The sequence below is a fragment of the Haemorhous mexicanus genome, chromosome 2, assembly GCF_027477595.1.
Source record: "Haemorhous mexicanus isolate bHaeMex1 chromosome 2, bHaeMex1.pri, whole genome shotgun sequence".
Taxonomy (NCBI): domain Eukaryota; kingdom Metazoa; phylum Chordata; class Aves; order Passeriformes; family Fringillidae; genus Haemorhous; species Haemorhous mexicanus.
The window spans coordinates 4997242-5024181 of NC_082342.1; the positions used below are offsets into that span (position 1 = coordinate 4997242).

The 26940-nt window shown below is 44.0% G+C and overlaps 1 protein-coding gene across 3 annotated transcripts in view; it reads left to right on the forward strand.

Annotated features, from left to right (window-relative positions):
• The window catches only part of PTGFRN (prostaglandin F2 receptor inhibitor), a 65710-nt gene extending 40214 nt beyond the window's left edge, over positions 1-25496 (forward strand). For all 3 annotated transcript variants that reach the window (XM_059872263.1, XM_059872272.1, XM_059872281.1), the window contains 4 exons: positions 3537-3956; positions 13382-13489; positions 20406-20711; positions 21958-25496. In XM_059872263.1, coding sequence (XP_059728246.1) covers positions 3537-3956; positions 13382-13489; positions 20406-20711; positions 21958-22124 — 1001 coding nt within the window. In that variant the 3' untranslated portion in view covers positions 22125-25496. The remainder of the gene's footprint in view (positions 1-3536; positions 3957-13381; positions 13490-20405; positions 20712-21957) is intronic.
• The last annotated feature ends 1444 nt before the right edge of the window (positions 25497-26940 follow it).

Here is a 26940-nt window from a genome sequence, read left to right on the forward strand (position 1 = left end):
AGCATTGCTGTCAGTCCTGGCCAATGTGCTGCTTTTCCAGCTGGAGTCAAAGCAGTGCAGGGAAGGTGTTTGCTGTTTATTCTTTAGTCTCCTTGCCCTTGTAGCTGTTGGGCTTCTCTAGAGATTTGCCTGGTGTAGATTAGGTGAAAACTGGTTTTGGTCACTACCCAGGAAGTGCTCTTGAAGCTAAGCACACACTTTGTGGTGGAAGAGCGACAGGAGAATTACAGTGTAGCTTAACCACTTGGACTGGCCAGTGATGGAAGGCAGAGGCTTTCACTGCCAGGCTCCAAAGTACAGTTTACTCAAATTTTATTTGAGTCATTTGGCCAGAATTTCTTCTGTTGCTCGCCCTCTATCTTGGAGTAGTGCCCAAGCTTTGGGTATGGTTTACTTAGGAACTCTTCCCCTACTGCTTTCCAGAATAAACTGCAGATTGCAGCCTCCTGTATATGACCAAGCAGGGTGTGTTTTATTGTGCTTTTCATTCATGGAGCTTTACAAGGAGGAGATGAGACTCCACATGGGACTGCAGGCGTGTATGCAGACAGGCAAGCGTGTGGAGTGGTGGTCAAGACACACACTGCTTCCTTGGCAATTCCCAAAAGATTAGAAATGAGACCTTAGGCTGCAGTTCTTGGAAGAAAACATTCATTTGACCTCTCTGGCTCATCTTATGCTGCAAGATCTGATGAGTAATTTCTGCTGACATAGGAAACATGAAGAGATTTTCCTTTCCCTCTTAATTTTCTGTGCAGATTACTGTTATTTCTAAGATAAGTGCCATATCTTTGGGCTGCCCTCTTTTTCATAATGTGGACTCTTACACACACAGACAGCTACATGCTTTTCTAGGTGGGGGTGAAGGAGTGCTAATTACATTTCATCTGCTGCTACTGAAGGAGAACAATATTGGCACAGAACCAGCATATTAAGAATGGTGATCCAGGTTTTTCTGGTTGATAGAATATGGAGCCTTTTTGTTGTTGTTGTTTTACCTTGCTACATATGCAGGTCTCTAATATCATGGCAAATACAGAAACATCCCTTTGATCTTTTTTTGACTTTGTTGTGAAAAGAAATATTCAGCACCTGTATGTGATGGGTTGTGTGTCCCCTTCTCTATTCTGTTCTAAATTTCTTATGGTCTAACGAAGAGGGGGTGCCTCTGCCTTGTGTGCTCATCCAAACGAAGGATCTCAGGAGTTTTTGAAGGTAGAAAAATGCTTTGAAAGAACTTTCATAAGAACATAACTCCTTGTTCTCCGTTCAGCATCCTAATTTCTAACCCTTTGAACTCTATCACTGTTCTCCAGCTGCATCTCTGGGCCTCACTTGTTCTCTTCCACACTCTACCAATGGCATTTCTGCTGTTGTCCCACACTACTGCCACTCCTTTCTCCTTTTCCTCTAGCAGAAATGCCTAGTGAAAAGCATTTGCTATCGCCTTCAAATGGAAAACCATTAAAGGATGTCTAGGGACAAAATTTGCTCTGTCCTTGTTGGGGACAAGACACTGCTCTTTCTGCTGCTGTCTGACCTGTGGCTCAGGGAGTAGTGGAAGTTAAGGTGTTTGAAGCCCAGGTAGTAGGGAGAGTTATCTCAACTGTAGCTGAATTGCTCTGAACATGTGAGGGTGTTTAATCTGAAGCATGTATACCAGAGACCAAATGTAAGATTTCCTTTCTGGTGTCTAGGACCCAGTGTTCTGATGTGAAGATCAACAACGTAAAGAACCCTTAAATAAGGAGGGATTTTTGCCCAGAGCCTCCTCATATGGCCTAGAAAGCAACAATATGTGCCAGAAAAGTATAACTAGCTGTTTGTGCTTCTGCTTTTGGGACAAAATATAATTGCCTACTATGTTCCTAAAAGTATGTGAAAAGCTGATCTGTGCTGGGCTTCTAAATACTGCAGACATATGAAGAAGGAAATATCAGAGTCTCACAGACACAGAATGAGGACAAAAACATGTATTTGAAATCTGGAATCTGGTATCTGATGAGTCTTTTCACAAGGGAGAGGAGAATGACTCTGATGCTATACAACTTCATTTGTGATTGTACCCTGAGTGCCTAAATGTGCAACTCTTGTATTGTCACTTGCTTAGTGGGTGGAAGTGTGAGGGGGATTTGGTGTGGAGTATCAAATAATTCTGTGCTCAGCTAGACCACTAGAAGCATCTCAGCCTTCACTGCTCCTGCTGTTTCTTTATATAGCTTTGTACTGTGATCTGCTTTATACAGTACTGATTTAAAGTTGTCATACCGGGCTTCTCATCTTGTGGGCTGTGTTTACTCATTGTGAAAACTGCTGCTTGAAGGCAAAACACTGCAAAATGTAATCTTGACAAGTATCTTGTTGCTCTTGTGGGGAGGACATAAATATTACTGCATTTAAGTTCAGTTTTGGGAAATGTGTTTCAATCTCACCATTGCTTATTTCCCTGTTCCTGAGAAGTTTTGTCTTGCATAAAGAGGTTCTGTGGAGCTCTTTAACAGGTCTACACTTTTTTTTTTTTTTTTAATATATAAAGGAGGGAAGGGAGAATATGATGCAGCAAAGTAAGTCCAGAGAGTTGGATTGGGTGTATTTTTGCAGTACTGTTAGTTCTATGTATTCTGACCTAGCCCCCCTTCCTTAAGAAGAACCATGATGTGCAGGGTGTCTTTTCATCACAATGCCAGGAAACTAGCAACTCCCTTTCCTTTTATCTGATTCTGATTTCAGTCACTCCTCATTTTCTCAGTTTCTCACTGTGAGCTTGTATTTTGTGTGTCTTGGAGCTGTGCTCCGACATGTATAATTTTCCCAAACCCTGTAATTAAGGGATTCTTGGGATTGAGGAGCCAGTAGAGAACGGAAGGAAACTAAGCAGTGAGTGTTGCTGGAATTCTTCATGTCAAATAGGAAATGTCAAGACTTCTGGTAGGCTTGTATGCAAGTAAATGTATGAGAAGCAAGGGGAGGAAAGACTGACATGGAGGCAGAGGTGTGTGTAAATCTGTTTACACCAACCTTTGTCATGTGTTTTCAGCTGAATGTGTCTGGATTGCTGTTAGGGTGGATTTTCAAGGGATATAAAAGATGCTACACTAAATGCTGGCGATTTAGCAAGTGGCAGCTTTTGTCATTAGTCATGAGTATTTCAGCAGTGCCCTTATTAGCCCATCACTGAGGGTGCTCTTCCAGATCCAGTATGAAACTGGGGCTCTGAATCTTGTCTAATATCTTTATTCCCAAATAAAGCAATCCTGGGGATCCTGTCTTGTGGCAAGGTGTGTATTCTATTATCTGTTCAGTTTTTGGTGTTTGTTTGAATTTGTGCATCTTGACCCAAACTGTTACATACTTGTGTGTGAGCACTGTTGAGTAGCATTCTGGGCTGTCAACATGTTTAGATAAATGTGCTGGGATTTGTTCCTCCAAAAAAGAAACTTTGCCTGTCTCTAGTCTTCTAGGTTGACTGGTGCTGCAGAAATACCCGTACCTGTTTGTTAACCCTCTCTTGCTGCTTTATTTCCTTCCCTCTTCAGATTATACGCTTACAGTGGAGGCGGTGAAATTGAAGCCGTTCTTTGTAGCAGGCCACACCTTTGAGATGACGTGCAAAGTGTCCTCCAAAAACATCAAGACACCGCGCTACTCCGTCCTCATCACGGCTGAGAAGCCCCTCACGGACCAGTCGAGTCCCAACGGGACCACTCGCATCATCTCCTTGAACCAGGACTCGGTGGTGCGGCTGGAAGACTGGACGGACCAGACCCGCGTGGACGGGGTGGTCCTGGAGAAGGTGCAGGAGAACGAGTTCCGCTACAGGATGTACCAGACCCAGATCTCTGATGCTGGGCTGTACCGCTGCGTGGTGACCGCCTGGTCTCCGGGTGGTGGGGGCATGTGGCGTGAAGCAGTCAATGGCTTGTCCAACCCTATCCAGATAGACTTCCAGACATCAGGTTGGTACAGAACCTGGCAGCCGTGTGTCTAAGCCAGAGAGGGAGGGAATTCTGTGACGCTTTCCCATTGATTTCATTGTGTCTCAGAAATACCTACTCTTTGGAACAAATGGTATGATGGCTGAGAGCTGTGCTTGTCTTCTTTGGTGGTACTTGTGTCCTTTGTGCTATTGATTGTTTACAGAAAGATGTTTAATGAATTGGCTGTAATCATAACCCCTGGGTTTTTCTCTACTAATGCAGCTTTTATGGTCCTGCAGGCTCAGAGCTCATTCTCAGTATGGAGCAACTGCTGCTGCATTTGCCAGCTGTATCACTAGATTGTTAGTAGCGGCTGCTCTGGAAGAGCATTAATATAAACTGGATTTCTGTTCCAAAACAGACTCTATTAGCATAGCATTAAATTCCCTGAGCACACCTCGCTGTTGATGTAATTGCAGAAAATGGTCAGGTCAGGGTAACATTTCAGCCATCTCAGTAAGTGTATCCTGCTGCTGCAAGACCTTAGAGGTCCCTTGCGGCTGAGCTACAAAGCTCCACAAATTGGGAGGAATTTCAGTACCCAGAAGGACATCCTGTTCAATTGCTTGCTGAAACCCTTACCTTTAGCTGTAACTAAGCCTGCCTGTTGAGACTTTTCTATAGAAACGTGCCTGTCCTGATACTTGTTGGAGGGAGGGAGAGATGGATGGAATTGATTTGGATCACCAGAGATGCATATTAACTCTGACTTCTGTCATGTTATATTGTTGGGAAGTGCAGTGGGCACTGTTTTTATAACACTGGTGCACATATGAGTGAAGGGCTCCTCTCATGATTTGGTAAACCAAGCTGGTGGGACTTTGATGCTCATATTCTGCTAGTAGTAACAGCCTGTAGCATATTTAGGAGATGTGTCTGTGTCTAGGCAAGAGCAGCCTGACTTCTGGCTGCATCCACAGCTAAGGTAATTATTCTAGATGATGTGGTTCCTAAGATCTCAACTTGCTTATATGGCACACTGAGAAAATGACCAGGGCTGATCATAGGAGGACAGCCTGGCAATGAGGACATCACTTTGTTGGAAGCTTTGAGATGTAAATTTGATCTGAGCTGGCCAGACAGAGGACGTTGACTCAGCTTCTTTCAGTTTTAGGTAATTTCTCTTGATGGTTTAGTGGGCTGCAGTTTTAGCCTTATTACTCTTCATATCTGGGTCAGACACACTGGGAGAGTAGTATTTGCAAAGGGGGTGATAAAAGAAACCAGCAAGAATGAAATTCTGCACAAAACCCCACCCTGCCCCTCCAAGCTCCTATGCGGAGGCTTTCCTGCACAAAAGTGGTGGTTTGTGCCTCTCCCAATATTGCTGGTCTTGTGCCACTTTGAACTGTCATCCAAAAAGTTTTTTGGGTTGCTTTGACACCTAGGGTTCAGAGGGAAACCTGCGAGCAATGCGAGGGAGGGAAGCGTGCGTGTTGTAGTCTTGACTTCTCTTTGCTGTCATCCTCTCCTCCCAGCCCCTCCACCCAGATAGGATTTCTGGATCGTGGAGTGAAGAAAGGGAGGCAGCATGTAGAAGTGCTCTGGGAATGTGTGAATTCCAGTAGCAGGACTGGAGCAGGGGGAGGGATGGTCCTGAAGCCCTGTCAGCTTTTCATTCTTTACAAAAGAATGAAGAAAGAAATGAGATCCCAGGCACAATTTGCTGCAGTGCTATTTCCCAAAATAATCTTGGCATGTAGCAAAATCTGTTTTGAAATACCTGCAATTTTCTTTAATTGATGGATGAACTTTGTGTCCTTCAGTTGTTACTCAGATATCCCTGCTGGATATTTTTCTCTGGGCACAATGAGAACATGTGATGAGCACAGTTAGAATGGACTAACTGTGGAATTATTTGGGAAATCATCTGGAATTAAGTATACAAGACAGAAGATGTTTCATGGGTGTGTTACTTTGGTTTTGTTTGCTGAAGCCTCCTGTCTTTGATGCAAACTGAGTCAGGGAGCCAGAGGTAAATGGCAAAGCTGTGGAGCAGCTATGAAAGCACAGCTCAGATATCACACCCTTCTCTTGCATCCTGTGGCACAAGCAGCTGTCAAACTTGTTCTTCAGAAAAAAATAAGTTGGTGCCAGAATTTCCCTAATGGGCATAGTGAAAGGCAGAACTGCTGAGGGAGCTAGTTATTTGTCAAGGAAATTTCCTCAAAATTGGAGGGAAGATACTAACAGGAATGGTGCAGGGGAAAAGAGGGGCGTGCAGCTTTCCAGGCAACTGGAAAAAAACCCCAAAACCTGGGGACCATCAGTGTGCTAAATCCTGAGTTGTAGGGAAGGTGGGGTGTGGTATCTTATGAGTGTTTGTCCCTGATAGGAAAACTGTTAAGGAGTCAATTGCACTGATTTCTCAAAGTGTAACAGAAAGACAACTTACCTATAACTGCTGGAGGTAATATATACAGCAGTGTAATTTTGAAAAATAGGATGTATTCCAGTCTCTTCCAGACTTTGAAATCTTGGGCTTGGGCAGCATTTTCAGCTTCCATCATGGCTGTTGGAGTGGGGAAGGGATCAATAAGGAAGCAGCATTTTCAGCAAAAGGAAGCCCTTAAAGGGTTTTACGTGAAGCTTTTAGTCCTAGGAGGAATTTTTTTCTCAGTTGTTTTTATTGATTCCCCTTTGATGGGGGATGGTGAGGCTTGCTGGGACTGGAAATCCTTCTCTCTCATTTGACTCACTCCCAGATCTCTCCGAGCTGAGTGATGTTTCAAAGAGGAGTTTTTAAGCGTGCATATACATTGTGCAGTGTGATCTCTCTGAGGGGCAGGGGGGCCTGTGAGCTTTTCATATGTGAGCTGGGGACTGCACACGTGAAACTTCAGTGTTTCCTGCCACAATAGGCTTGAAATGTGGCAGTGCTCTGAAATGTTTTTCCATGAACATCTGTGGAAAATGTCTTGCTCAGATTCTTTCCATTCAGGGCAGAACTTGCTGGCTGCAAGCAGAGATCTCCTCTCTTCTTTCTCCACTTGCTGTTGCAGAGGGGTGTATTTATTCAATTTGGTAATGATCTGAAATGTAAAGGCATTTGTTTGAAACGCCCTGAACTAAAAAAAAAAGGAAATGTGGATTTTGTCCACTGGACCACATGAACTCGAAGGGAGGGTGGGGGAGTGTGGTGAGGAGGAGCCTACTAGGCCATTAGTTTTCATATATTTAATCAATGGCAGATTGTTCTCTGTTGGATATATTTTAAGACCAGAGAGGATCTTGTGAATCTTCTGGTATGACCTCATGGATAACATGGATCACTAGACCAGTTTTACAAAACGAATGCCTTATGTATGTCCAGCTGCTGTAAGCAAAATAAGCTTATCTAATGGGCAGGGAAAGCTGTCCCATATGAAGAATTTAATTTTCCTTAGTGCTTTTTGTTTGTCTTCCCAATGTAGGACAGAGAGGTTCTGCCATGTCTTTTTTAAAAGGTTGCCCAGTGATGTGAGGAACAAGAGCAGCTGCCAGTGCTTGTCTTGAAATGTTCTCTTAATTTCATTGCACATTTTCTACTCCAGTGCATCCTCTCTCCTCCTGAGATATTTGTTGATGCATGTGTACAGATCCTTTCTTTCAGCCTGGAACACACCAGTCTTTTGTCCCTTGTGTTCTTCTCAAGCCAGTGTATGAAGACAGCTTCATAAACTCTGTTTTGGCATATGTCCTTTAATCTTCAAACCCTTTCACCATGAATTGGGCAACCCAGGTTGGTGTTTAGAACGTGTTTGCCTGGTACACACTCTCAGGGATTTCCACAGAAGTGACTTATTTTCCTTTCCCTTGAAGGAAGCAGGGAGAAGGAAGCTTTTAATCTCATGTTGAGAAGTGTGTTATGAGAGATCCGTTTGGAGCTTGGCTGTGCTCTGAGCTATCTCTGCTCTGTGCCATTCAGCAGAGGGTAGAAAGTTCTGGAGAAGCAAAAATAAAAGAGAACTTGTAAGGGAAATATCTCAATGAAATCTTCAACTCTGGATTGCATCTGCATGTGAGCTCATTGCACAGCAATGTATTATCGTTCACTTTGGAAGAAGCTGAGATGAACCAAGAGCTGCTGAAATATGAGCTGAGTATTGATGTTGAACTTGCAATTAAAATGAAATGATGCCCTGCAATGACCCCGAGAGATACTCAATTTCAAGAAGGGCGAATAGAAAGATTCTTAAAGGAAAGAAAGCTTAATCATGGAAATGAATGAAAAGCAGTGCAGCAGAAACTCTTTGGCAAGAAAGGCTGGTATTTTCCAGCCACTCTTAATGGGCAGGAACGTGCTTTGTCATTGTGTGCCTTTGTGCCTGTGTGCATTAATTTGTAGCTGGAAGTAGAAACCACAGACTTAACTACTGAGGGCTTCTTCCAGTAACAGCCATTATGAGGCTTGGGGTAAAGCTTGTTAGGGAACAGCTTCACGAAGAAACTGGGAAAGGGCAGGGGGCTGGAAAAGTGAAGGTGAAGAAACTTATTATCTGGAGAAAAGCAGGTCATGGAATTCTCAGTTGAAGAGTAAATGATTTGGTGCCAGGGCAGAGATGAGTAATATTTTGGACGATGCAGAACTCGTGGGCTGCATCAGTTGTTTTCCCCGTTGTGGTCTGTGGTGCTGTCTGATTGGAAGCAGGGTTGCTGCATGCAGGAATTCCAGCCCCCCAGTCAGTAATGGCCTGGGCATGGGCTTCTTGTGGGGAACAGCCTGCCTCAGGTCTCTGTTGTCATCAGATTACTTGACCTTTCTCTTCTCTACTTGGCTGGGAAATAAAGGTAGCTCATGTCTGTGGGGAGACTATACCTTGTTTCTGCAGAGAAGTACAGGGTAAAATGAGAATCAAAGGAGACAAAACATCACCTAGGACCCATGATAATTAGGATCTCTTCTGTTACAAAACTAGATTTTAACTGGCTCTTGGTTATTCTCTTTCATTTTCCCATTTTTCTTGCAGATTTAAAATGTCTGAATTACTGAGTAGGGAAGGAAAGCAGGGAGAAAGTGGGGTGACATCAGGTAAAGAGGGTTCAGAATTTGTTTCAATCCTTAAGTTGAGTAAATTACCTCGATCAACTTGAACTCCTCTTTTCCACCCTGCAGCCCCTTCAATATGAATCTGATTGAGGAAAAAATATTAAACAAATCTTGGTTCAGCCTATAAACACCTTTTCCTTTCATTTTTATGAGTAGAAGAATTAGCATTGCACTTTAGCTGAAAACTGTATCACTATAGGGTCTGGCTCCTGGAGTTACCTTCCTGGTGACATGAAATCAACAGTTTGAGCATTGAGATCTATTATAAAAGGGAACATTCAGAGAAAAGTACCCTGAAGAAATCCTGATTCTGGAACCTGGTTTCTCTTAAGCATTTCTGGATTTGTACTCGTAAACTTCTGACCTCAATTTCTTCACTTTCTGTTTAAAGTTGTGTAGTGTTTTTCAAGTGTTCAGGAGTCAAGAAATGTTCTGAAAACTCTTACCATCCTGACTGCAGATGCTTTTTAATATAAAATTATTACTTTAAAAGAGAAGAAAACTTCTTTTAGGTGTTTTATCTAAGCTTACATAAAGACTTATTTATAGTGAGGAGCAGATAGTTTGGCTTATTTTAAATCAAAGTTCTCAGCAGAACATGGCAATTTATGATGCTTAGCTCTTAGAATTCGGAATGCTGGTTTGTTTTGTATATCTGTGCTCTTTAGCTTCCAAATTATCTAAAGGAATGACACTTATCTTCAAATCTGAAAGTATTAAAATCCAGTTATTTCTCAGCTTTCGAGCTCCTGAGCAGCTTTTCAGCATTTAACTTTGCTTTGTTCTTGATGAGTTTTACAGGTCATGCTTGATCTGTCAGCCCTGCAATAGAAACTAAACTCTGGTTTGTTTATTCTCCCGAGTGACCAGTAGGTGCCAATTACAGTATTTCAAACTGTTAAATGCAGGTGGCAAAGATGGCCAAAGCCACATCATCTGTTATCTGCAGAGTTCTGTTTTTCTCGGTGTTAATGTAGCATGAACTCATATTTCAGTGAAGGAGAGAGTTCCTGTCATCTCCCCCAACCCTCCCAGTGACACTGTAAGTGCTTGAGCGTGACGGTGCTGAGACCCTGAGCCAGTGTCATCAGTGTCTGCTGGGGGCTGCCTGTTTTACCACATGCCTGTATCTGTAACCTTGGCACTGAGATGTTTGGCCTCTTTTTTGTAGGGTGGTTTTTTTTGGTTTGTTTTGCCTTGGAGGGCAAAAGCTTGAGAAAAGTGCTTGGGTTTTGTGTTCTGAACCTTGCTTGGTGTGGTCCAGATCCAGGGCTTCTTGAACACTGGTTGGGGGAATGGGGCACTCAGCCTCCTGCCTCTTCAGTTAGGGGGCAATAAATCTTTAAGGGGGGCAAGAAATCTCTGAAGGTGCTTTATTCTGTCCTTTTATGCCTGAGGGCAGCCTGAGGCCCAGGGCATGGGTTATGTGGGCAGAAGTTCTGAGATACACCCAAAGATATATAAGTTGTAGCCACACCGTTTTTGAGACTGAACTGAGGAACTTTCACTGTAATTAATCTTGCTTAGGTTTTAATAAATAATTAAATGTTGTTTCCCCTCTTCAGCTGAAGTGGGAAGAATACAACCCCCAACACACCTTTTGACTATTGATATCCAGTTCTAGCACAGGACAGTGATTTCTCCCTGGAGGTAGAAAAGGTAATTTGCAGGAGATGTTACCTGCTGGGGAAATACCTAAAGGGAAAGAACTGTTTGTGTCTTACCAAGGGAAAGCACAATCCTGAAATGCCAATGCAGCTGATGCCTTGGAGCCTTCCTGCCTGGGAAGTTTTGGCTCTTCATGTGGGAGGCCTGGTGGAGAAGTGCTTGGTGACCCAAACTGAGGAGTGTTTTGGGAGTGCTGCATTTCCATGATCCACAGCCTTTCCTGGCTGAGTGACCAGCCAAGCTCAGCTTTTACCCTTGTGACATCCAGTGGCCAGGAATGCTCTGACTCTGCTCCACAACAGTGGTTTGTTGGTTTGCCAGGGTTTGAAGGCAGTGTCTGTTCGATGCAGGAGGTACCTGGACTTTCAGCCTAGAAATAAGGCCTGAAAAATCCCAAGTGCCCTCTTGTTTAACCTGCCAGGGCAGGAATAAGGTAGCCCATCCTTAGCCTGACAGAGTTGGAATCATGCAGTTCATCTTTCTAGCTCAACCCCTCCCAGCATCCAGCCTGTCTGCTGGAGTAGGGCATGTCCTGTGTTCCTGATGTGATTGTCACCTCACTTGCTGCGGGATAGACTTAGGATGGACTCTGAGCTATGGACAGTATCAGGATTATTGTGGTGCTATTCTGCCTTTGATCAGTGCAGCAGAGGGACTGTGCTGGGAATGCAGGGATGTTCCTAGCAGATTTTGACAGTCTCTTTATTTCTTTCCTCTGACAGTTCACACACAGCTTGAGACTTTTTTGCTTTTAGTTGGCTGGAGTGCCCTGGTCTGTGCTGCCTTTAATCCCCTAGGACCTTGAACTTCTGTCTGCCCAACTCTGAACAAGAGGATGGAAAATGTCTTGATTTATCTGAGGACACATAATCAAATGGGCTGCAAGGGGAATATAGTTTGGTGTGTGTGAATATCAGGAAACAAATTGAATTCACACAAAACCAGTTGAGACAGATGCTGAGAAAACATTCAGATTAATCTCTGTTCATCTCCTAGGAAAAGGATCCCATCATGCTGAGCTTAAGTTAGGGCTGCAGCCTGCTTGTGAAGTCACTCTCTGAGCAGCTGATCTCAGTATTCTGGGTCTCTTGTTTCCTTAAATGTGTTCTAGCATAAACGTGTTGGAGTCTTGCCTGGTAATCCATGTATAACCTCTATTGCATCTCTACCACTCTTTTATCCTTGTTTGTGGGAGCTAATTTGCAGTGTTAATTTTAAGAAAGATCTTCTAGTGTCAAAATGAGTGTCAAACTCTCAGACTGTGTACAAAAGTACAGCTGCTTCTGGGACAGAGGAGAGGGCTGGTGGAAACTGGGGAAGGGGTGATTTTGAAAGCTGGAGAAGTAATTATTGCACTGTAGTTGGAATTAATTTCTTAGCGTGCTGTGTGTTTTCTGTTGACCAAAACAAGCCAGGCCCTTGTAGTCTAGAAAAGTTGCACCAAAAATTATAGCTCGAGCTTCATGACACATCCAAGTTTCTTTCCAGAACCTCAGTTTGGGAATGATGTAGTAAGTGTGTTCCATGTGGTGAGCTATCAGTGTAGAAACCTGTTGAGAGGGCAAGTGGGTTGTTTTGGATGATTTCCTGATGGGTTCTTCATTAAAAGCAGTTTGCCACTGATCTTCAGTGGATTTGAAATTTGGGGTTCTTGTACTAAAAGAGTAGCAGCTAAGAGTGGAGGAGAGCAAACAAACAGCTTTTTCTTTCCTCCAAAGCCACCCTTCTCTGCTTGTTGTTGTTGCTACTGTGCCAGAAGTAGGTGAGCCAGGTAATAATGGGAGTCTAGGGAGTGTAAAAAGGGTTACTTTTTAATCTGAGCACCAAGTTTCTTCTTGGCTTCCCTGGCTCTTTCCCCCAAAGTCATCCTGGAGGTCACTGTTGGGATCAGCTTTCCTTCTATTCACTCCTTGATTAGTAAGAGAAATCACAGAGGTATTTTGGTACATTCTTCAGTTTCTGCCCTGTGAAATAGTGAGTATTAACAATGCTGGCATATCTGAGGAGTTGTGATTTTTGTTACTTGTGCACTAAAGATGCAGCTGTTGTCAAAATTTGAAGAAGTTTTGGGTTTCTATCTATGTCAGAAGTCTTTTAAAACATCACAGTGTTGTCATGGGATCTGAGTATTTCAAAACAGCCTAATGGTTTTCATTGATATCATCACTACTTTGCAGCTGAAGGAGTTACTGTACCCTTGGGCTTTGAGACATCTACAGAAAAAGCTATCTGTGGCAGAGCCTGAAGGAAAGCCCACAGAAAAGTATTATCAGATGCACTACTTGTATTGTCTGTTCTAGTGTAGAACCATTGGTATTGTTAAGATACTGTTTTGCTTTAACTTGAATTCCTATTGACAGCTTCTACAAAAAAAATCCATTCTAGATTAGCCTGAAGATCTGAACTCCCGTGCTCTTAAAGGAGTCACCAGTGGAAGACCAGCTCCTTTTGTGCTGGAGAGCAGAAGGCAGATTGGGGCAGCAGCTTCTACTTTGTCTTAGTACAGGATTAAATGGCCAGCAATGAAAAACTATTTTACAACAAACTTAAATGGCTGCTTGTCCCTACTTCAGAGATCTGTCTGCACAAACTAGGAGAGTACTTCAGTACTTCAAACTAGGAGAATACATACTTCAAAAATGTGCAGGAAAGGTGTTGGACAGTGAAGTAAAGCCTGTCATGAATAATTGTGGTTACTCTTTTCCAGGTCCTGTGTTCAATGTCTCGGTGCATTCTGACAGCCCAACAATTTACCAGGGTGAGGTGGCAGATTTGCTGTGCATCGTCACAACGGAAGGAATGCCACTTGAGCCAGGTATTTCAGCAAAATTATTTCACCTGTAACTCATTTGCCTTCAGAAGTTACAACCCTATGTCCTTTGAGTGAGGCTGGAGAGCTGAGAACCAACAATTCTGTAGAACTGGATAAACACAGGACAGTATGCTTGCTTTTACACAGCTCAATTTAAAGCAAGTTTTTTTTTCACCTCCTGAGGGGAGAGGGGAAAAAAATGTTCTTACCATCAAATCCCCCTCTGTTGTCCCCACCAACTGCCCCCATTGCAGGTAATCTCAACTTACAATCATCAGATGAGCCATGAAAACTATTCCTATTCCCTTTAAATGGAAAGGAGGTCCATTGGTTAAACCATTTAGAAGAGAATGGTCATCTGTAAAGAAATCTTAGACACCTGGCCAGTCAGCATCTCACTTCAGAGTGAATTTAAGGCTTAAGGTAAATCTAAAAATCATAATAATTGACTGCTGCAGCCTAAATGCCAAAATAAATGTTCATTGCCTTCAGAGTTGAGCATCCTTTATGTGGAAGAAAGAAATATAGTACCTAGTTCCTATGGGAAGAGTAGAAGACACAAAAGCAAATTTTTATGGAAAGCTGAAAAGTTCAGAGAATTGCTCAAAACCTAGCTGCTTGCCAAGCATTATATGAGCTGCTTTTCATCCAAGTGCTGTGAGAGTAACTCTCTTTCTTATACCCAAAATTTGGGTTTGGAGTCAGTTAAGTCATTATGTATATGGATATAAGCATCTCTTTAAAATCAATCTACTAATATATATGTAAATATAAATATATGTGAATATATCTAAATATAAAGTTGTCATGATTTATGCCAAATTTAAAAGCCTACACATAAACCACTACAAAAGAGGTGCTGTGCAGAAAATATTACTTAGGATGTAGTGGCTGATGAGATGAGGTACCAGGCTTAGTAAAGGCCCATCACTTTGAAATTACAAGATGTCTGTTCTACATTAAATCTGAGCGTGGCAGGGAAGCAATTTGCTAGATTACAGTCGTGTGCTGCCTGTGAAAAAATGATAGAAGTCTGTAGATTGTATTATTGAAATGCTTGGTAGGGAGGAAAAGCTGAGTAAACTTTATTGCTGTCAAAAGACTCACAGCCTGGGATATTGGGCGCAGCAAGCAGCAATATGTGCCTGTGCATATACCTCAGCCTGTCCTGTGGCTTCTCCTCAGCAGGAAGCCTCTTCCACGTTGAGGTGTGCTCAAGCTCTTAGAGGTATTGTTGTGAGGCAGTACCCAGAGCAGCTGCCTTCCTTTCCAAAGCAATAATTGCTGACAGGGAGCAGCTGCTGCTTCTGCTGGTGCTCGACAGCCTAAATAAGCTCAGCGTTGCCTTGTGAAAGAGGCCTCAGCATCCCTGACTCACTTAAAATTTGAAAACTGGAACACAACAAGTTCCACCTGAATATGAGGAGGAACCTCTTTACTGTGAGGGTGGCCACACACTGGAAGAGGTTGCCCAGAGATGTTGTGGAGTCTCCTTCTCTGGAGAGATTCAAAAGCCCTCAGACAGAATCCTGTGTCATGTGCTCCAGGATAACTCTTGAGCAGGGAGGTTGGACCAGAGGACCTCCAGTGGTCCCTTCCAGCCTCAACCATGTTGTGTAAAGAGGCCACTTAGTAGCAGTGGGGCTCTCGTGTCAGAGCTTCGCTGCAGTTGGGTTTGGGATGGATTTGTGTGTATTTGGTATCTTGAGTCTGGGGGGAACACAGACAGTATAAGGATAATCAAAAAGGTTGAAGTAAAAAGGTGTGGCCTTTTGAGGAGCTGCTCATCACAGCAGAGTTTTAACTTGGCAACTTCACAAGGCTTTGTGGGTGTCTGTTGAATTGATAGATTGTCCCTGGAGCTGGAGATGATGCTGTTTCCAGCAGTCATGGGCAACCAGAGCAGAGTCTTAAATGTCAGCCCTGTAGTCTGTTCCATAGCTGGGTAATGTCATCTTGGACATGGCAGACTTCTGTGGTGGTTTTTTATCTTGTTTCTTTCATGTTGGTGGTTTCTTTGGTTTCTCTCTTTTTCATTCTGTAATGGGGCAGATGAGGCACAGACAAGTAAACCTACAGTGGAGTAAAATGTGGTATTGTGGCAGGCTTTGAGGGGGCTTTTCAGTCCATGCTCTGAGCCTCCAGTTGCAGGATGAGCAGGATTTGGGGCCTAACAAGTCATGCTGTGTGATGAAACACAGTCCTTGCTGGTCCTCTGGATGAGACTGGCAGAAGAGCTGCAGGGAACAGCTGGAATTGATGCAGGGTGTGCAGACTTCCCCTCATCCATCTGCCTTCTTGGCCTTGGGAGCTGGAGGGGGCTAATGGAGCAGGTTAGAGGAAGGGTTTAAGGGCTTGTATAGTAGCAAACATGTAGTTCCTCACTATTAGCCTTATTCCTGTGTGTCCCATCTCTGATCTGTCTTTATGCTTTTATGTCAGTATCACAATTTAATTCACAATTGGAATGGAGGACTTGCTTTTTAAATTAGTGCCAAATGTTAGACAGACTGTGAAAATAACAGGGCTGTCTCATCCCACTGGGGACATGAGGCACGCTGTTAGGGAAAGCCTACACCTGGCATTTAGAGAAACAAGGCAAGAGTTATCAGCATCTTCTGGAAGAAAACAGATGACTGCAGTACAGACATGGTCATTCCATTTGGGAATGTGATGAGAAAGGAGAAAAGAGCAAATGCATTTGACTCCCTTCTGAGGGGCGTGGTGGCTTTCGGGGCCATCTGTACTTCTTGTGTCAGACCTGCTGCAGGGCTATGGTGTGGGATCCCCTGTGAGCAGAGGAGGAGCAGGATGTTTCCTAAGATATCCTGTTAGATGCATATCCTTTGAATGTATTTGGTATGCAAGCCAGCTCTGCTCTTGTGCACATAGACACTCAACTTCGCAGGCATGCATGTGCATTAGTATGTATGCCTCCTGTAGTACATTGGTGTCAGGTGCCACCTCTTCTCCCTCTCTGTATGCACAATTAGAAAAATAAAGTACTTTCAAGGAGCTTAAGAAAAGCTAAATGACCAGTTATCTTTGTCAGTGCCATTTGTTAGTTAGATTGATTTTTTTTTTTTTTTTTTTAATTCCAGAGGCATCACTTATGGTTTGAACCCTTTTCTGGTAGAGGCAGCTCAGAATGCTTTCAGTGTGTGTATGTGTGTATCCACCCACCCTGTGGGAAATTTTCAAAAGGGTAGAAAAGGTTTTGGCGTGACTGCTACATGCTTTAATTTCCTCTGCTTCTTTGAGACCCTGCTGAAATCGAGTGTGTGTTACTAAGCCCAGTACATGGCAGCAACTGCTCCATCTAAAGAAGTGCTCCTTTGCTTTGGCAGCTGTGCTTGGTGTTTTGAATTGGTACGAGGGGAATATGTGTGTGTGTCAGTGGGGAATAGTAGTTCTTCTGTGCCCTGAAGATATAAAAGCTGCTTCTGATACTTCTTTTGAATACACATTTTCACAAATGATCTCTCTAGACTTCCCAGATCACCCATTCTTGGGCTGTGTGCTTAGGGATTTAAAAGTATTACTTACTGTGTCTGAAAGGAGATGTGGGGTTTTTTTATCTGCTCCAGCCAGACCCAATGGGCACTTTGGAGAATTTAACAAAACCAGCTTGTTTACCCCTTATATGGCTTGAAGTGGTTTGCTCAGCTCTCTAGGAAGCCCTATTCAACCTCATTTAAATGTAGTAAACAAAAAGGGTCTCAAAATTGTGATTCAACACTGTAACAGGATGCTGAGAGAGCTCTATTCTAAGCAGTGGAAGTGTATGGTTCCTAAGAAGCTGGTCTAGAAATAGGATTCCCTTTTTTGAGGAGTGATTGGTCAGGGAAGTAGCTAAGACCCAGACAGCTTAGCCCTGTGTGTCAAATCGAAATGTGCGTAAAGATGCGCTTTACATGTTGATGATCCTCAGTGGCTGAGGAGGGGAGGAAGCACAGCAGCACTGCTAACTCTGCTCCCAGAGCTCTCAAGGGGCCAGCTTCCAGTGCTCCCTGTTCCTTTAGGGTGCATGTCCTGGTGGCACTGAGGTCCTTGATGCCCTTGTGGGCACTGGGATGTTACCCTTCACTGTGGGGCACCTTGGCCAGGTGTCCCACACTATTAACTGTGGCACAGACAGAACCAGGGAAAGAAACCTTTGTTGAGTGGGAGTGTGGTTCTTGAAGTGGAGTTTTTATAGATTTGGGTCAAAAATTGAGTGACTCATCAGCATTGATGCAGGGTGTGTGGAATGAGGCAGATGCCTAGTGTGTGACCTGTTTTATGTCAGTGAATCTACATATTTATTAGCACTTGGGAGCCGCTAGGCCTGTTCATCTCTGATATTTAGAGAGCACCTGATTTATGTCCTGGCTTTGCTAAATTTGTCTGTGTTTTTATTGCATGAAACCCAGAGATATATAGAAATGAATCAGATGACTTTGCTGTATTAAGCTATTTCAAGGAGGATAGTGATAGAGTGCTCGGAGCCAAATCCTCCCTCTGACTGTCTGTAGTGAGTCACTAATTGCAAACTGTATACTGGCTAATAAAATATGTTGGCATAATAATGTTGTCCCACGTTGTAATTACAGAAGATAGATTCAAATATTTCAAAGTGACAGCAAGTGCCTGTACTCATGTGAGGGGACAGGAACCTCAAATTATCTGAGATGCAAAAGAATAAATTCTTCAAAACTGCCTGAGGATCTGAAGACTAGATTATTATTATCTTTAATATCTAAATTTATTGCTTAAGCAAGGTCAAGGGTGTGTTAAGTATAATTTGACTTAGCCTGAAAGGTGTCCATATGCTCCTACAGCACCTGGAAACACAAGAGCAAGTGTCAGTCTTGGATCTTTGGAAGGAATTGGTCATTCCCAATGTGACTGCCTGTGGACCAGTGCTATTACTATATTTGGCATAAACAGACAGCAAGGATGAAGAGTGGTTTCTATAAACAGAGCTCTCTCCAGCAGAGGCCCTGTTTCCCATTGACATTTGGATGAGTGCACAAAGCAGAGGTCAGAGTTTGGTCTCTTCGACTGAACATGTGTTTATGGTCATTTTTATTAACTTTGGTTTCAGGGGAAGTGGTCCGAGTGCTTTGCCAAGTAACTCATAGTAGCATTTGTAGGATGAGAGGCAAGAGGGATTGCTCTGAGGGCTGCTGGTCCATGTGACCTATGCTGAACCCCATGTAGGGCTGGGACACTTGCTCCTGCTGCAGGGCTGCAAAGCAAGGCCAGGTGCTCTCCCGTGGTTCTTGCATTGCCCAGAACACCAGGCTGTGGCAGGCAGGGCAGGAAACTGGCTGGTGTCCCAAAACAGCTTGGTCAGACACTGTCTCTGGTAGGAACATGTGCTTTCTCATATTTTTGTTTTGTTTCTGTAGGTGTGTGTAAAACCAGTGCACCTTAGGAGTTAATTATATCCCAAACATTGGCTTGTTTGGCTTTTTTCCCTGCAGTAAGGAGAAGGAGGATTGTCCCACATGGCCAGCTGATAATATACTTCAAGTAAAAGAGCTGAGGCTGTCCCTTTTCTTCCCTTTTCTTTAAAATATGGAGGTTCCCTTCTTTTTCAAAGTGCTAGCTTGCCTGAGAGACTTAAAAATCATCTTCACTTAGATCTGTAAACAATTTCAGTACAACAGCAGGCTTAGGGCTTCAGTTATTCCATTAGCCTGGAGGTCAAATGTGGAAGTTTAAGAGAAAAGCAAACTCAATTAGCCAAAAGATCAGTTTCAAATTTCAGATTGCTAGTGCTGTATTTTGCAGAGCTCTCAATACTAGAAAAGGGAGGTTTGATACATTTCCAAGAATCACTGGGAGTGCTTTAGGTGTGCACACACTGTACCAGTACTCCAAACTCAGGACAGAAATAGGAACTTCTGTTTCCACTTTGGGCCCATTGGTTTGCTGATGTGCCGGGAAGGAAGGCCTGTGAGGAAACAAGTGAGCAGGCTTTCCTGCCTGTGCTGTGGGTCATGCCAGGTTTCAGACTCTGACAGGTGTTGCTGGGCTCATGATAGCAAAGAATAGTGGTGATTTTGAAAGTAGATACTCAGCTACATCTGCCTAATAGGCTTAGAACTGAGATCTGCTAATGAGATCAATAGGACCTTGCATGAACACACAGCAAGTTAGATGTGCTGATGGACTCTGACTACCTGTCAGCTGTGTCAAAAGTGTAAGTTCCTGCAAATCCATACTATAGACTGTGTCTTTGGGTGCTGAAACTTGTACAAGGCATCATGACTGATGTGTCATAGTAACCCAAAACTCTGGGAAAAATGTATAAAAGCAGCATGGTCAGGCTTTGTTCCTGAATGTTTTGTACTGTTGCAGGTAATTTTTTGTGCACTGTGCAGAATATGTGTTCATTTAGGCAAACTCTAAATGTAAGGAAGGGGCTTTCAGGATAGAGCCTTCTGATCTCGTGGTTGTGTAAGGCCCTCATGAAGACAGTGACTGCAAATTGCTCTCTGCTAGCAAATATCTAGCACTCCCACTCCCTTTACTATAGGTGCAGCATAACTGTAGAACTTCTTATGATACTAAGCCTGCTTGGTGAAAACTTAGATCAGAGGTAAATACAAATTTCAGAATAGCAGGCAGAAAGGCAAGAAATCACTTCTGTGTCATCCCTGTGTAAGTCACCCTTTTTGTACAGCTCCATTCTTCCTGTCAATGAATTTCATTGCAGTTCACTGCTTGAATCTTCCTGAAAATGGCATGTTCAGGGGACACTCTCTTTTTCTTTCTGTTTTCTTTTTTTTTTTTTTTTTTTTTCCCCTCTGCTGTCAGATCACTGCTGGCTGTGCTGCTTACAGATTAACCTTTCTGCTGAGAAATAGCACTATGAATGCTTTTCAGGACTCACCAACATGTCTGAACTCTTCTTTGTCCCCAAACACAGATGATATGTCCTTTGATGTCTCCTGGTTTGCCGTGCGCTCCTTTGCCCTGGACAGAGAGCCCATCTTGCTGGCCTCTCTGGACCGGAGGGGGATCGTGATGCAGAGCAGGAGGAACGGGAGCAGCGAGCTGAGCCTGGAGAGGATCAGCCCTCTGGAATTCCGGCTGCGTGTGCACGGCTGCGAGGACCACGACTTCGGGAACCACTACTGCGTGGTGACCCCGTGGGTGAGGTCTGCCACGGGCGTGTGGCAGCGGGAGCCTGACATCAGAGCCAAACCCATCTTTCTGTCTGTGAAAATGGATGGTGAGAGACTGAAACATGTGTTACTCCATTTAGGTTTTAACACCTTATTATGTCTTTTTGTGGCAAACATTCCCCATAACTACTTTTAAAGGTGCCTCTGGTAATCTCATTAGATTTTGTCATATTTTTTTTTTATGGTTAGCAATTTGTCATTCAAGATTCTTCAGAGTAGAAGAATCTGTTTTGCCTAAACAGTTGATAGATACAAGATTGGAGCATTTTCTTTCCTGATCACCTCTTGGTGATGTTTTCCATAGCTGAGGCATCTTTCAGTCAAGGACACAGTATTCTCTTCAAGTGTTAACCCTTCTGCTGCCTGCTGGAGGAAGCCTTGGTTTGCAGATGGGGTGTGTGAATTAGTCACATTGTGGTTAGGGTCAAAGCTGAGATGAGAAAAATCAGAACTCTGACTCCTTCCTCCCTCTCTGATGACAAGACATGTTGCTTCCTGCACTTTATGCCTTGTCTACTTTCCCCCCAGAGTTGCAAGTGTTGCTAGACTTCATGAGCAGGAGGTTGCACACTACATACTGCATTCAGAATTCAACTAAGGAGTAAAATGAATACAGGAGGGATTTTGAACTAGTTGCTCTCTTGAGATTTCCAGGAGAGGTCATTTTTGGAAGTTCCATGAACTTGAAATGAACAAGAAGCTTTTGTTCTCCCCACTGTGCTGATAACTATAACAACTGTACGTTCCAAACCCGTTTCAGTTCTTACTGCCTTTTAACTGAGCAGTAGGTACTTCGAAATCTTTTTTGTTTAGGCACCAGCTTTGAAGGTTGATTAGATAGGGTAAATATATAGTAATTCTAATAATTCAAAGCACGAAGGAGTCCATTCCTTGCTTTTTGGAAATGTATTACAAAGAATGCAGCCACGCTCTGCCTCTGATGGGGAAACAATCCAATATTTTGTTTGGAGAAATGTGTGAGAGGATAACTCTTGAAATAAACTCCACTTTGCTCTCTCACTCCAAGGCTCTTCTGGTGCTTCCAGCCTCTTCAAGGCCTTGAAATTATAGAGAAAGAATTAGGGTGAAGAGGAAGGGGAGAGACTAAAAGACCAATTTTTCAAACCCGGGAAGATGAAAATCAAGAAGGAAAATTAGTGTAATTCCTTTCTGAAATAATTAATCTGCCCCTGCCTGAATAATGTGGAATTTTCTCCTTTATCAGGCAAGCAGAAATAAAGGGGATGTCTGAATTTCTCAGTGATATCTAATGACTCTGCCTTCCTTTTTCAGTTCTGAACGCTTTCAAGTACCCCCTGTTGATTGGCATCGGTCTGGCCACTGCCATTGGACTCCTATCCTGCCTTATTGGCTACTGCAGCTCCCGCTGGTGCTGCAAGAAGGAGGTGCAGGAAACGAGACGGGAGCGCCGCCGGCTCATGTCGATGGAGATGGACTGAGCGCTGAGCTGGACACACTTGCATTTCGGGAGAGACTCACAGGGCTCTTGGACTGTGTTCAGACACTTGCTCACAGGCCCAGACAAGACAGTGCGTTTGCTCTCTAGTTTCAGCCTGGACCTCAAGCTTCTCCTTGTAACACATCATGTCCTGAGAACAATCAGGCCATATTTAGCAACTTGGGAGTTCTCCTTTTCCAGCAGCACTTTCTGCATAGGGATCATGTCCTTCTAATGTGCAAACTGTTGAGCCTTCTTTCAGCAGGGCCCTGTGACAAAATTAATTAATGTTTTGTTTGTTTGTTCATTGGTTCCCCCTCCCCCCCACCTCCCGTGGTTTTGGAAAGATGTCCGTGTATGAAAGCAAGGTGGGCAGGATGATGAATGGGAAAGAGGCTGGTAAGTGTTAGACTTTCACTGTATTAACCAATCTACCTTCCCCCTCTATCCCCATCACACCATCCTGTTCCCTTTCTCTTACCACCTTGGTATCTCAGAGACTTCTCTGTGTTGGGTTGAAGGCTGGGGAAGGTTCCTGTGCTGGAGCCATCATGAGGCTGTTCCAGCAAAGAATTGTTTTATGGTTGTCAGCATGCCTTCTCTTCCCTGGCTTCCCAAGAGATTGCAGTTAATCCTGACATGTAACTTGCCTGGTGGAGGTCTTTGAAGCACTTTTTTTAAACCTTTTGTTTTCAATGCTCAAATCTCTTAGCTGTGGTAAGCAGAGACAAACTTGGCAACCCCGAAGAGTCGATCCTCAGACAAGCATTTGATGGATGTCTGCCTATGTCCACCTTCTCCCACACCCTTCCACCTTCTGTTCTCCCCACTACAGCTGCTCACATTGTGCCTGAGACCCTGTCCTGCTTGTGGCAGGGGGCACGTGGTATCCAGGGACAAGACTCAGCCTTCTGCTGGCCTCAGCAGGGGGTTGGAGACCTTGCTCCCCAGATGATGGTGTGACCTATGAAGATAAGAGATGGGTCTTCATCTGCAGTTGGCCAACTGATCATGTTTAAAGACTTGTAAACTATGTATTACCAAATGCACAGACCAGACTTCAGTGCTGCTTCTGCCAGTCACTCACTGGTAACCCTCAAACCTGTGAGCAGAATCTGAGATCTGCAGTAGCTGCAGTGCAGCTCAGGGTAGGAATAAGAGCAAGCCCAGGAGGGCAGCAAGAATCCTTCAGGTTCCATGGGCCCTGGTCTTGAGCATGAGCCTTTCAGCGGGGCTTTCCCCCTGGGCTTGAGACCTATTCCTCGGTGCTATAGTATGGAACTCCTGCTTTGGTCTTCCAAATACACTGACCTGGCTCCTGAGAGGAAGCAGGCAGCATCTTTGCCAGGCAGTTCTGTCTTCCCAGCACGGCTGGTGTTCTAAGCAATAAAGGTCAGAAAAAAGATACTGTGTACAAACCAATGAGGAAGTAGGACTTCACCACAGTCTGGTGTCACAGCCGTGGTTTGGCTTGCATCAAGAAGGGTGAGAAATGCAGAGATGAGGGCAGGGCTTAATCCTTACCATGGCTTTTAAAAGATGGTAAAGAAGAGCATCCATGGAAGGTAGTGGCTGTGGTGTGCTGTTGCCTGATTAGACATTAGTTATGTCCTAGACAATCTGCTTCTCTAATAGCTCATCCCACTGCATATTCCAGGGGAGCTGCAGGTCTGGTATCTGGCCTATGAAGGTTTTTCTGCCAAGTTTTCTTAGTGTGGATTGTTTTTTCCTGTCTTGCATTGTGACCTTTATTCTGAGGCCGATGTGAAGAGGTTTTCCAGAAGGTTGCTCTGTGTCCTGTGTGTGAACATGCATGCAGTCACATCTGTATGCCTAGAGGTGTCCAGGGATTTTTGAAAGATGAGTATGAAACATCTTCAAAATGGGCTTAATTTGCAGAGTTTGGCCTTGCAAGTTGTAAAGACATTTCATGTAGCATTCCAAAACTGGGACCCCCAGACCTATGAACCTCTGGAAGACTTCGTCCTGAAAGTACATAGCAAGTTTTCTTTCTGGCCTGATGTTTTTCTTTCTGGAAGAGCTCTGAAAAGGCCTCTGTTGCAGGTAGACTTAGCTGCCTTTCCTAAAGAACAGGGCAGAAGCAGTCTCCAGCTTCCACTGTGAAAGCCCAGAAATCTGTTGCAAGGGAAGGGAGTTCAAGAAAGGATTCACTCAAATACTACTTTGACAACAAGGATTTTTTCTTCCTCTCCTGCCTCTACTGTAGTGAAATCTTGCTTTTTCTGGGATGTTATGAAACACTATTCTGATGTTTGGGATGCTGGCTGATCTAGCAGCTTCTTTCCTGCATTAACATCTGCTTTCTTCTCAGAAGGCTTGTGGCATTGGGGCATCTTGGGAGGGGTGGAAGTGGTGGTGAAGTTCTAAGCACAGCATCAGTCACTTTTTGTCCTGGCAGACTGACTCCTTGTCTATCTATGCCCTTGGTTAAATTTTAGGGGGAGAGGATCATGACCGTAATGCAATAATTAGGGAATGGATGAGCAGGGCAATAATTAGGGAATGGATGAGCCAGCTCTTCCCAAACACACAATATAGCACACTTCCTCCCTGCTGGAAAAAAACTCAGGGTTATTTTGGTCAGGGCTCCCTTCTTCTCTAGTGAAAGGTCCCCATGTCCTTATCTAATGCTGACCTTCCTCCACAGCCCGTAACAAACCATCTTTGTCACTCCAAGTGAAGGAAGTTTTGCCACTAGCTTGTACTGCTGACAGCCCCTTGGAAGGCAATGCTGCATCCCATCCCACCCTGTATTTGCTGTAGTTGGAAGGCTAGAAACTGATGGGCTAGACCTAGCCCCCAGATTTCCTTCTACTTGTGCCAATTTTGTATTATCCCCTTTTTTAAAAATAGAGTGTGAATCTTCTCTCTAAGGGAAAAAAAATCTAGGTCACTTTTCATGTTTTTTATTATTATTATTATTATTATTATTTTGTGTGTGACCAGGGTTTGTGTGAGTGGAGGTGTGTGTGCATCTGGTTGTGTATTAAACCTGCAGAGTATCAGAAGAGTAAGCTGCCTGTGGTGCAGTACAAGCATCCATATCCTCCCTGCTGCAACCTGTGGTATTGTCAAAGTATCCTAAGGGCTCACATTGATCTTCCTCTGTTTGCATTGCCACATCTCCTGGTTAAGCTGGTAAATTCCTCCAGGCACTTGGAATTTCGATCCAGGGCAACTTTGAACATCATACAGCAGAAGGGCAAAACATTTTCTTTCTTTTTTTAAATTTCAAAATTATAAAATAAAGTTTTGGGCACAATTCTGGAATGCAGGTACTGAATAGTTCTAACAATGCTGTGTAAAATGTTTCTTTTTATGTTTAAAATAAAGATTATGTCCTTTTTGATTATGTCTGTGCTGTGGGTCTGGATGTTTGAGCTGGGGGCAGTTCTTTCCTTGTTCCCTGCATGTATGCAGACACTATTGTTGAAGGTATAAAATGTAAACCTCACAGTCCTGTTTCCAGCACTGTTTACCCTGTAAAATAAGCATGAACTCTATTTTTACAGTAAGTTTTAAATATTTGCCTACATTTATGGGATGAATTGGGAAGCATAATTATTTTCTGAGTCTATTGTGTTTCTACCCCACTGTAAGTCGTCCTATTTGTTGGGAGAGTTTTATTTTGATTAGCTAAGGACAGGAGTCACAGTTGGGAGTGTATATTTAATACCTGCTGTAAAACCTGGTGTTAGATGTCAAGTCTTCCTTGACCCCTTCATGAGGCCTCTCATTTCCAAAGTACCAGGAGGAAAATCAGTAATCTTGGAAGAAAACTTCTTGCTTTCTTTGCCAATGGCTGAGTTTAGGATGTTTTTTTACCCCCAGCAACCATGCAAAGACACTGAAATCATACAGCCAGGAGGTGACTTGCTGTCATGGTTTGATCCCAGCTGGCATCCAAGCCCCACACTTGCTCACTCCCCCACCAGCAGGATGAAGGAGAGAATAGGAAGGGTGAAAGTGAAAAAAATAAATGTGTTGAGCTAAAGGCAGTTTAATAGGGAAAGAAAAAGCCATGGATGGAAACGAAGGAATTCATTCCCTGCTTCCCCTGGGCAGGCAGGTGTTCAGCCATCCCCAGGAGAGCAGGGCTCTGTCACGCGTAGTGGTGACTTGGGAAGGCAAACGCCTTCATTCTGAATGTTGCCCCTTCCTCCTCCTCCCACCACTTCTATATGCCCAGCATGGCACTGTCTGCTCTGGGGTATCCCTGGGCTCAGTTGGGGTTACCTGTCCTGGCTGTGCCCCCTCCCACCTTCTCGTGCTCCCACTCGCTGCTGGGGTGGGGTGAGAGGCAGAAAAGGCCTCGGCTCTGTGCAGGCTCTGCCCAGCAGGAAGGAAAACATCCCTGCATTATCAGCACTGCTCCCAGCACTAATCCAAAACACTGCCCCACGTAGCTACTGTGAGGAAAATGAACTTTATTCCAGCCAAAAGCAGCACACTTGCTTTGCAGCAGGAAGTTGAGGCAGCAGTGGTTTTGGGAGGCCAAGGCAGGCTTTGGCAAGGTGAGTAAGTGTTCAGAGTGGTGTATGCTGTGTCTGAGCAGGCTGCAGTGCAGGCCAGGTGACAGCAAAGTGTGTACCTTTGCCTTCTTTCTAGATGGAAAGCTGTGCTCTGCAGAGTCTGCTTGCAGGAAGCTGGGAGGTGGCACCAAGCTCTAAATCCTTGAGGAGCAACAGGAGCCATCAGCCGAGATCCAGGAATGCCACAAATGGTCCCTCAGCAAAGCCTCTGCCAGCTGTAGGTGCTCAGCACACACAGGTACAGCAGGAAGGAGTGGTGTGCTC